The 12237-nt window shown below is 42.8% G+C and overlaps 2 protein-coding genes across 2 annotated transcripts in view; both read right to left on the bottom strand.

Moving 5' to 3' along the window:
• Positions 1-2376: 2376 nt before the first annotated feature.
• LOC138953980 (serine/threonine-protein phosphatase 2A regulatory subunit B'' subunit gamma-like) overlaps positions 2377-12237 on the bottom strand; it is a 64375-nt gene continuing 54514 nt past the window's right edge. Inside the window, exons 9-11 of the mRNA XM_070326007.1 lie at positions 11622-11759; positions 9372-9499; positions 2377-4045 (exon numbers count right to left, since the gene is read on the bottom strand). Of these exons, the coding sequence (XP_070182108.1) occupies positions 3931-4045; positions 9372-9499; positions 11622-11759 (381 nt within the window). The 3' untranslated portion in view covers positions 2377-3930. The remainder of the gene's footprint in view (positions 4046-9371; positions 9500-11621; positions 11760-12237) is intronic.
• Positions 6847-8687, bottom strand: LOC138953800 (tigger transposable element-derived protein 4-like). Its single transcript, XM_070325709.1, has 4 exons — positions 8508-8687; positions 7984-8076; positions 7617-7901; positions 6847-7386 (listed from the first exon to the last, which is right to left on the bottom strand). Exons 1-4 carry the CDS (start codon positions 8685-8687, stop codon positions 6847-6849), a joined length of 1098 nt encoding a protein of 365 aa, XP_070181810.1.

Raw genomic sequence — 12237 nt, forward strand, 5'->3', positions numbered from 1 at the left:
GACACTCATAACCTGGCATCCCCCCTGAAACTCATAACCTGGCATCACTCCTAACACTCATAACCTGGCATCATTCCTAACACTCATTACCTGGCATCACTCCTAACACTCATAACCTGGCATCAATCCTAACACTCATAACCTGGCATCACTCCTAACACTCATAACCTGGCATCACCCCTAACACTCATAACCTGGCATCACTCCTAACACTCATAACCTGGCATCACCCCTAACACTCATAACCTGGCATCACTCCTAACACTCATAACCTGGCATCACTCCTAACACTCATAACCTGGCATCACCCCTAACACTCATAACCTGGCATCACTTCTAACTCATAACCTGGCATCACTCCTAACACTCATAACCTGGCATCACCCCCAACACTCAAAACCTGGCATCACCCCTTACATGTTTAAAATGAGTAAGATAATGCACAAAGCCTGAACCTGCGTGGAATTAAAGCTGGTGGCAGTGACAGCTACTAAGGCTTTGCAGGGTCTGACCAACACAACAAGAGTCTGGGGTTCTAACGCTGCTACGACACAAATACGAGGCTGTTCCATAATTATTTAGAATCTCAGAAAAGGAAAACACAAACCAACAATTTCCCCAGGCCATTTTCTAGACCAATCCTTCAACCCTTCTATATATATATATATATATATATATATATATATATACGACTAGTGTCTGTCTGTCTGTCTGTCTGTCTGTCTGTCTGATCGCGATGCACGGCCAAAGTTCTCGGTAAATCTTTTTCAAATTTGGACACCGTAGTCAGCTACACCCCGGACACAACCTCATCGATGATTCAACACGTGCTCTCAGCGCGCAGCGCTGTGCGCGCTGAACCGATTTTGTTTTTTTTGGTCTGGATCCACTACCAGTAACTCTTCCTTATCTTCTCCAGTGTTTTCAGCCGCGATTATCTCCCTTCCTCCGTGTGGCGTCAAACCATATTCCCGTTACTACGTTACTATTTTTAGAAGGTCACTGCACGTTACTATTTTTAGAAGGTCTCCAGTGTTTTGCGTGTTTATCTCCTTTCCTTCGTGCGCCGGCGAAGCCAGCGTACACCCGGCAAAGCCGGGTCCCAGGCGCAGCCTGGTATTCGGTTCCACTTCGCCGGTACCCGGCGAAGCGGGTAATCATCTAGTATTTAATAGTTATTGTAAGTACTGGCTCCAAAATCGCGAATTTGAGCTTCATGACGCAATCTCATACATTGCGCAGTGAGTATCTTCCCAAGTCAACATAATGAAAACGACATAACTCTGGAACTTCGTTTTTTGTGTCAAGCCTCACGATAGTCTACTGTTGGATGATATGATTTTGTATTTGACGCCATATTGCCAGGACCCTGGATTGTAAATAATAATGGAACAGCCCTCGTAAGTGTTCATGGTTCTCAGGCTGCTACTACACAAATAAGTGTTCATGGTTTTAACGCTGCTATGACACAAATAAATGTTCATGGTTCTAACACTGCTTCGACACAAGTAAGTGTTCGTGGTTCTAACCCTGCTACAGTAAAACCTGAGTCTAGCGGACCCTTGTTGTAACGGCCACCTGCTACATACGGACAGTTTATCATGGCACGAACACGATTTCAACAATAACTAACCTTTAACGGGCGGACACCTGCCACTTACGGACGCGGACACGATTTTTCGGACCGTAGGAAGTGTAAACACTGTCACAAACGGACACAACGTACATAAAAACGCAACTTCGAAAACTCGACTGTTATGCAGTCAGTGCTCGGCAGCCGTAGCCGTAGCACAAATGGTTGTTGATTGGTTGTCCTGTCCCTTTTCTGACCAATCAGTGGCTTGTTTAGATGGAGACCCACTTTCGCTCACTCACTTTCGCTTTGCTCACTTTCGCTTTTCCGCATTGTGGATACAGTCACAACCAAAAGCAACAGTAGACTACTGTGTTTGAAAATGGAATCTCCAGCAGGAAAAAGAAAAGCGTTGACTTTAGAGCAGCGTGTCGCTGCCTTGAAAAAACTAGATAGCGGCCAATCATGCCGAGATGTGGCGAAGGAGATGGGATGTGGTAAAACACAGATCGCGAGGATCAAATCGGAAAAAGAAGACGTGATGATCTCTCTCTCTTTGTAAGCAATCGTTCGAAGGAAACAATAGTTAGCACAGCTAAATTTTTGTTCCATGCATTTATGCTGAGACTAGAAAAACTGAATGAAACAAGAGCTGACCCAATTTGGTCGAGACACACTGCGGAATTTCCCATTGAATGACTGATGAAGAGTCAGCTATTTTTAGCTTTGTGACGTCCGACTTGCGTAAGTTTGAATGCACAGTGTGTGTAGGGAACGGGGTAGGTTGGGGGGGGGGGGGGGGGGGGGGGGGTTGTTGTTGTTGTTGTTTGCTACATGTATCATTTGTTTACTCACATTTTCAGTGAGTCTCATGTTCAATCCAATAAATACATACTACAGGACTGACAAAAAGTGTCTTGTTCATTTTACGTGCTCTTTGTAAAATATTGCCCCGGCCCCTCCACCTGTGAAGAAGGGACACCTGTCTAATAGGGACACTATTACCATTCCCCAAGGGTGTCCGTTAGAGACAGGTTTTACTGTACGACACAAGTGACTTCCAATGCGTTTGGGTTGGTTAGTGGGGTGGAGGGCAAGGTACAAGACTAACATTCTGTGGAACTTCATTCAAACGCAAAAGAGTCAGCAACTGCTGCTCAACCTAACAGCACTGGATTGGTCAGTCACATGTTTTGCTCTCTTTCAAATGTAACTCCCCCTATCCTGGCTCACCAACTAGCAAAGCTTCATCCGTAAATGGAACACTGGGATTTCAGAGCGCTGAAGCAATGTTGGGGACAAAGTCCTTTGCAGAAGCTGCGAGTTTTCGCTATAAAAACTTTACCAAGTTGACGTTGGTCAAAATTAAGGACAGGCTTAGCATCCCTACCCTTCCCCTAGCACTGTCTGGTTCCCTAGCTGTTCAACTGGTCCTGACAATGTCCACCCCCTCTCCCCTTGACACTCCCTGACATTTACATTATCATTAGCAGTACATTGGTCCACTAACTGACAAGTGGTCATCACTAACTTTGTGCACTACAAAACACAGCATCTTTGTGACTCTTTACAATATCCACACAAACCACACACAAACCAGCGTCTCCTGGTGGTACAGATGTTACATACATTTCAATACACATGGTAACGACACAATACTGTTAAAAACACTGTAATATTTTGAGTTAAGTAACAAGCTTCCACTTCTCCCCAAACCAACACACACACGCTTATATTGCAGACTTGGTAATATATATATATCTTTAAATGTTAAAAATACATAGTGAATACATTTGACGTTTAGATGTGAGCATGCATATTCAAACTCTAGTCTCTCACTGTGTAGATCTGTCATTTGTTGCCAAACAGTTCCTTGTTTACACTGGCCAACATCAAGTACAACAAATGAACAGAAAGAATCCTCAACAGTCTTATCTACACACACACATACACAACACTCGCACACATTGGCACACACAGCCCACAGCCAAAATGCACACACAACCAACACGGCACCCTCAACCCACCAAGCACACACAACCAAAACGGCACCCTCAACACACCAAGCACACACAGCCCATAACACACATACACACGTTTGACAAAAAGGCCTGATGCATACATGGACTCTTTCCTTTTGGTTCTGCTCCTTTCAACAAAATAGCAGCATTTGCCAAAGTGAACACAGCAATAGACAGTTCCACACCGAAAACTGCACAGGTATTGCTCAGGTGAGACATAAGGATGCCAATCAAGAGGTCCTCCAGCCAAGTCAACGCCTGGCAAGCGGTAGAGATGACAACCAGGAGAGGCGACGCCACGGCAACCAGCACAGGTAAGACAGCGGCCAAAAAGCGTCATGATGAAGCACCTTCCTGCTCCGACAGGTCTGGAACCAGGTACTCGCGGTTTTCGTACGTCCAGAAGTCGTTGAGATCGATCAAGATGCTCACCACTGTGTCGCCCTTACCGCTGAAACACAAACACGCATTTTGCACTCAACAGTTTACACACACACACACACACACACACACGCATTTTGCACTCAACAGTTTACACACACACACAAACACACACGCATGCATGTACGCACGCACGCACGCCCACACACACACACAGACACTGACACACACACAATTTGTACTCCACATTCTATGCATTACACATACACAGACACACACAAACTTTACACTACACAGTTTTTATGTATGTCACACAGACACACAATTTGTACTTCAGTTTATGTATGTCACACACACACAATTTGTACTCCACAGTTTATGTATGTCACAGAGACACACAATTTGTACTTCACAGTTTATGTATGTGACACACACAATTTGTACTTCACAGTTTATGTATGTCACACACACAATGTGTACTTCACAGTTTATGTATGTCACACACACAATGTGTACTTCACAGTTTATGTATGTCACACACACAATGTGTACTTCACAGTTTATGTATGTCACACACACAATGTGTACTTCACAGTTTATGTATGTCACACACACAATGTGTACTTCACAGTTTATGTATGTCACACACACAATGTGTACTTCACAGTTTATGTATGTCACACACACAATGTGTACTTCACAGTTTATGTATGTCACACACACAATGTGTACTTCACAGTTTATGTATGTCACACACACAATGTGTACTTCACAGTTTATGTATGTCACACACACAATTTGTACTTCACAGTTTATGTATGTGACACACACAATTTGTACTTCACATTTGATACATTCACACACACATGCACACCCACACCAACACACACAATTTGTGCTTAACAGTTTATGTATGTCACACCCACACCAACACACACACACACAGACAATTTGTGCTTAACAGTTTATGTATGTCACACAAACACACACACACACACACACAGACAATTTGTGCTTAACAGTTTATGTATGTCACACACCCACACCAACACACACACACACAGACAATTTGTGCTTAACAGTTTATGTATGTCACACAAACACACACACACACACACAGACAATTTGTGCTTAACAGTTTATGTATGTCACACACCCACACCAACACACACACACACAGACAATTTGTGCTTAACAGTTTATGTATGTCACACAAACACACACACACACACAGACAATTTGTGCTTAACAGTTTATGTATGTCACACACCCACACCAACACACACACACACAGACAATTTGTGCTTAACAGTTTATGTATGTCACACAAACACACACACACACACAGACAATTTGTGCTTAACAGTTTATGTATGTCACACACCCACACCAACACACACACACACAGACAATTTGTGCTTAACAGTTTATGTATGTCACACAAACACACACACACAGACAATTTGTGCTTAACAGTTTATGTATGTCACACAAACACACACACACACACACACACAGACAATTTGTGCTTAACAGTTTATGTATGTCACACACACACACACACACACACAGACAATTTGTGCTTAACAGTTTATGTATGTCACACAAACACACACACACACACACACACACACACACACACACACACACAGACAATTTGTGCTTAACAGTTTATGTATGTCACACAAACACACACACACACACACACACACACACACACACAGACAATTTGTGCTTAACAGTTTATGTATGTCACACAAACACACACACACACACACACACACACACACACACACACACACACACACACACAGAGACAATTTGTGCTTAACAGTTTATGTATGTCACACAAACACACACACACACACACACAGACAATTTGTGCTTAACAGTTTATGTATGTCACACACACACACACGCACACAGACAATTTGTGCTTAACAGTTTATGTATGTCACACACACACACACACACACAGACAATTTGTGCTTAACAGTTTATGTATGTCACACACACACACACAGACAATTTGTGCTTAACAGTTTATGTATGTCACACACCCACACACACACAGAGACAATTTGTGCTTAACAGTTTATGTATGTCACACAAACACACACACACACACACACAGACAATTTGTGCTTAACAGTTTATGTATGTCACACACACACACACACACACAGACAATTTGTGCTTAACAGTTTATGTATGTCACACACCCACACACACACACAGACAATTTGTGCTTAACAGTTTATGTATGTCACACACACACACACACACACAGACAATTTGTGCTTAACAGTTTATGTATGTCACACACCCACACACACACACAGACAATTTGTGCTTAACAGTTTATGTATGTCACACACCCACACACACACACAGACAATTTGTGCTTAACAGTTTATGTATGTCACACACACAATTTGTACTCCACATTTGATACATTCACACACACACACATGCACACACACACACACACACGGACATTTTGTGCTTAACAGTTTATGTACAGTGGAGTCCGGGTACAACGAATCTCAAGGGAGATACATTTTAGTTCGTTATATCAGTAATTCGCTGTAGAGTTTTCAACCCTAAATGGCCTCAAGACAATTTTTCTCACTCACCTTCAAATGATCGTCCCATCGATCTTTACTTGGAGAGTACAATCTCTGCATGTTTTCAACAGCTTCATAATATAATCCATAGAGGCATAGTTCAAATGTTCACTTTACTGTCACAATTTCAGAAGTAACATTTAAAAAGTCGTGTAAAAGCCTGTACATGTAGTGATGTACAATCTCAGTGTCCGTCAAAAAAGACACTGCACACACTGACACTGACACTGCCGCGACACACGTTCTAAGCTGTTTTGAAAAAGTCCAGAATGTTTGTCTGACGCTGCTCAGAACTGGCACACTTTTCCACTGTACACTCCAATTTGGAGATCATATCCAAGTCACAGACATCTCTGCACTTTGCCTGCAAGTAGCGACGTTGGGTATTGGCAGCAACACGTGCTTCTGTGGCAGTTGGTGTTGGGAGCGGTTCTGGGTCATCGTCTTCACCGCTGTCACTGGCTGTTCCATCTTGCGATGCTTCCCCCTGCACACTGTGTACAATGTCTCTGATGCTCGCGATTTCTGTTGTGGACACTCCCTCATCCATGTTGACATAATCGCTGAAGGGCACTTCCTCATCCAGTTCGTGGTATCGCGCTGGTACAGTACAAGTGTCACTTTGGATTGATGGTTGGGGTTGACTGACACTCTCTGCGTCCATGGCAACGAACCCTGCGTGTCGGAAACAGTTCGAAATTGTGTCCTCCGACACACTGCGCCAAGCTGATCGAGCGATGTACATAGCGTCAAGAACGTTCAGATGGAAGGAGCCAGGCTCTTTCTGCAGTTCAAGATGCAGGAGATATTTGTGAATGACAATCTGTCTGTAGTTGCATTTGAAGTTGCGAATAATTCCCTGGTCACAAGGCTGGAGAACAGAAGTGGTGTTGGGGGGAGGAGAATAACTTTCACTGACGACAGGCCTTGAATCTTTCCATGAGCTGGGCAGTTGACGATCAGAAGCGCCACTATCCGTCTTTCTAAAGTCATCCTGGCATCCAATTTTCTCACCCACCCCTCAAACAGCACTGACGTCATCCAGGCTTTTCGGTTGCTTGCATACTGGCATGGTAGAGTGCCGATACCACTGAAACACCTAGGTTTCGCAAATTTGCCAATGACGAAGAGCGGTATCCGATCAGTGCCACTCATATTGGCACACACAATCACAGTCAGACGCTCCTTGGACTGCTTTCCTCCAGGGCAATTTTCACCCTTCATGGCAAGAGTCTTGTTCGGCAAGCAGCAGTAGAATAATCCAGTTTCGTCAGCATTGTAGATGTCATTTGGATGATACTGAGAGAGAATGTCAGGCAACTAACTGTGTTGTCTTCCACTCGTACGTCATTTCAGATGACACACTGGCACTCTCACCCACGATCGACTTGTACACAACCCCTTTGCGTTTCTTGAAACGATCAAGCCAACCATTCGATGCAACAAAGTTGTCAATGCCAAGTTCTGTGGCGAACTGTTGTGCTTGCATAAGGCCTAAAAAAAAAATAGGTGTGGTTACGGTAACCCGACCTACCCTAATTTTAGGGGCCGATCCTATAACTTTTTATTACATTTGTCAAAAAAAAACACAAAAAAAGAAAAAACCGAGTGCAAAAAACGCAATGAAAGCGAAAGCGCCCGAGTCGCACACTTATTTCCCTGTCAAGTAGGTTTAATTTGTACACATTAGAAAAAAAAGTAAAAAAAAAAAAAAAAGGGATTGCCTACCTACCTACCCTATTTTTTTTGGCTATGTTACCGTAACCACACCTAATTTTTTTTTTGGCCTAAGGAGGATTGGTCCCGAAATCGGGGCATTCATTGCTCGTGTCTGTTTGAACCATGCTAGCACTGCGTCGTCCAGTTGAGTGTGTTTTTCAGTTGGTCCGGATCTCATGCGTTTGCGCGCAGGTAAAAAGTTTGAATCTTCAATCTTTTCCCTTTGTTGATTACGGTTGACAAAGTGGACTTTGGTATCGCATATTTTTCCGCGATCTCACATTTCTTTAACACATTTTCATCTACGTCAGCGAGAATTATTCTTTTTTTTTCCAGGGAACAAGATTCGCGTTTTCTCTTCAACATCTTAAACGTGGAGTGAAGTCGATCAGCTCTGATCAGAAAACCGTATCAACTGAGCGTAAATCACATTCAAAGCAATCACATGATCACTCTGCTATCAAATCAAAAAACGCCTGATGTGTACTGCTATTTTAAGAGCACAGTCATAGCTTAGCAGCTGATTGGATAGTGAAAACACAGCGGCGGTGGCTGTTCCGTGCACCTCCCGCTGTTTGTTCAGAGTTCGCTCATCACGCGATGTTCACTTGTGTTTGTGTATTTTTGTCTTTGGAGACAATTATTGACATCAGTTCGTTGTAGCCTTGTGACTTTTAGAGACAAAACGGCTCTGGGGCGATGAAAACGTGTTTGTTAAAAGAGGGGTTCGTTATGCAAATGAGTTCAAAAGGTTCGATGTAGCCGAAAAGTAACAAGTAAGAAATAGAAGACTGTCTGCCGGGAAATCAATGGCAGTTCGTTAAAAGAGGGATTTCGTTATACCCAGGTTCGTTATAGCTGGACTCCACTGTATGTTAGGCAAACACAAAGGAAGGAAGGAAGGAAGGAAGGAAGGAAGGAAGGAAGGAAGGAAGGAAGGAAGGAAGGAAGGAAGGAAGGAAGGAGGTTCAAACACAAGACTCATACATCACACTTGATACATCTCACACAAAAAGCCAACTTGCAGTGCACAGGTAAAAGTTCACTCACCTGTTGATAAGGTCCTGTAGGGTCAGCTTGAGAGGGTCGGCAGGCTTAACCATGTCGAAAATCTCATCGTTCACGTCTTGAAACGACACAGGCTCCTGTCCATGCAGCTTCATTTGCTCCTGAATTGCCTGTGAACACGTTTACACTTTACCTAAACAGCCTATCCTGAACAAGTAGTTGAGATACATTTCTTTATTTGGTGTTTAACGTCGTTTTCAACCACGAAGGTTATATCGCGACGAGGGAAAGGGGGGAGATGGGATAGGGGAAAGGGGGGGGAGATGGGATAGAGCCACTTGTTAAGTGTTTCTTGTTCACAAAAGCACTAATCAAAAAATTGCTCCAGGGGCTTGCAACGTAGTACAATATATGACCTTACTGGGAGAATGCAAGTTTCCAGTACTAAGGACTAAACATTTCTTACATACTGCTTGACTAAAATCTTTACAAACATTGACTATATTCTATACAAGAACCACTTAACAAGGGTAAAAGAAGAAACAGAATCCGTTAGTCGCCTCATACGACATGCGGGGTGCAGAGAAATAAGGATGTGGAAAAGAAGACTTTTGGTAAGTGAAATAAAGGTGATGGATCCTGTAAGGTAGAAATAAGACAACAAGAAAAGAATTGGAAAACTGCAGGGAATAGTAGGGAGAGTTTTCTTGGAAGGAAATATAGGTGAAAGGACTGGTAAGGCAGAAATAAGACAAAAGAAGAGAAGAAACAGAACCGTTAGTCGCCTCTTACGACATGCTGGGTAGCATCGGGTAAACTCTTTCTAGTCCCAACCAATATGGGACTCCCCCTAACCCGCGGGGGGTAGTTGAAATACACAAACAGCCTATCCTGAACAAGTAGTTGAGATACACAAACAGCCTATCCTGAACAAGTAGTTGAGATACACAAACAGCCTTTCCTGAACAAGTAGTTATAATACACAAACAGCCTATCCTGAACAAGTAGTTGAGATACACAAACAGCCTATCCTGAACAAGTAGTTGAGATACACAAACAGCCTTTCCTGAACAAGTAGTTGAGATACACAAACAGCCTATCCTGAACAAGTAGTTGAGATACACAAACAGCCTATCATGAACAAGAAGTTGAGATACACAAACAGCCTATCATGAACAAGTAGTTGAGATACACAAACAGCCTATCATGAACAAGTAGTTGAGATACACAAACAGCCTATCCTGAACAAGTAGTTGAGATACACAAACAGCCTATCCTGAACAAGTAGTTGAGATACACAAACAGCCTATCCTGAACAAGTAGTTGAGATACACAAACAGCCTATCCTGAACAAGTAGTTGAGATACACAAACAGCCTATCCTGAACAAGAAGTTGAGATACACAAACAGCCTTTCCTGAACAAGTAGTTATAATACACAAACAGCGTACCCTGAACAAGAAGTTGAAATACACAAACAGCCTATCCTGAACAAGAAGTTGAGATACACAAACAGCCTATCCTGAACAAGAAGGTGAGATAGACACACAGCCTATCCTGAACAAGTAGTTGAGATACACAAAAAGCCTATCCTGAACAAGTAGTTGAGATACTCAAACAGCCTATCCTGAACAATAAGTTGAGATACACAAACAGCCTATCCTAAACAAGTACATTGTAGTTGAGATACACAAACAACCTATCCTAAACAAATAGTTGAAATACACAAACAGTCTATCCTGAACAAGAAGTTGAAATACACAAACAGCCTATCCTGAACAAGAAGTTGAAATACACAAACAGCCTATCCTGAACAAGAAGTTCAAATACATAAACAGCCTTTCCTGAACAAGTAGTTATAATACACAAACAGCCTATCCTCAACAAGAAGTTAAAATACACAAACAGCGTACCCTGAATAAGAAGTTAAAATACACAAACTGCCTATCCTAAACCAGTCGTTGAAATACACAAACAGCCTACCCTGAACAAGAAGTTAAAATACACAAACAGCCTACCCTGAATAAGAAGTTGAAATACACAAACTGCCTATCCTAAACCAGTCGTTGAAATACACAAACAGCCTATCCTGAACAAGTAGTTGAGATACACAAACAGCCTACCCTGAACAAGAAGTTGAAATACACAAACTGCCTATCCTAAACAAGTAGTTCAAATACACAAACAGCCTACCCTGAAGAAGAATTTCAGGGAGAAGATGTTGAGATACACAAACAGCCTACCCTGAAGAAGAAGTTGAGGGAGAAGACATTGAGATACACAAACAGCCTACCCTGAAGAAGAAGTTGAGGGAGAAGACATTGAGATGTCCGCGGTGCTGAACGTCCAAAATGCGAAACAGGTAACGCAGCGCCTGAGGCTCCCGGCGGTTCTCCATGGCCAGCACAAAGTCCAGGTACGTCTTGTAGTCCTAACAACACACATATCATCAACATCATTCATGGCCAGGTACGTCTTGTCGTCCTAACAACAGATATATCATCAACATCATTCATGGCCAGGTACGTCTTGTAGTCCTGACAACACACGTCTTGTAGTCCTGACAACACACATATCATCAACATCATTCATGGCCAGGTACGTCTTGTAGTCCTAACAACACACATATCATCAACATCATTCATGGCCAGGTACGTCTTGTAGTCCTAACAACACACATATCATCAACATCCCTCATGGCCAGGTACGTCTTGTAGTCCTGACAACACACATATCATCAACATCCCTCATGGCCAGGTACGTCTTGTAGTCCTGACAACACACATACGATCAACAACATACACAGTGCACATCTTCATAAATAATGAGTTGTGACTATGCGTGTCTTTAAGCAAAACATTCTAAAATGTCACTGTGCTCTCCAAACGTCTGGCTTTGTAAAGCGTGAT

Source organism: Littorina saxatilis, linkage group LG17 (assembly GCF_037325665.1).
Source record: "Littorina saxatilis isolate snail1 linkage group LG17, US_GU_Lsax_2.0, whole genome shotgun sequence".
In the NCBI taxonomy this organism is placed as follows: Eukaryota; Metazoa; Mollusca; class Gastropoda; order Littorinimorpha; family Littorinidae; genus Littorina; species Littorina saxatilis.

Excerpts from the sequence above, each read along its gene's own strand:
- LOC138953800 (XM_070325709.1), bottom strand. The coding sequence starts at position 8,687 with ATGTTGAAGAGAAAACGCGAATCTTGTTCCCTGGAAAAAAAAAGAATA. Across the intron at positions 8,077-8,507 it reads TTCAAACTTTTTACCTGCGC|TTCGCCACAGAACTTGGCAT; the intron begins GCAAACGCATGA and ends CAAGCACAACAG. Across the intron at positions 7,902-7,983 it reads GGGTTGTGTACAAGTCGATC|TATCATCCAAATGACATCTA; the intron begins GTGGGTGAGAGT and ends ATTCTCTCTCAG.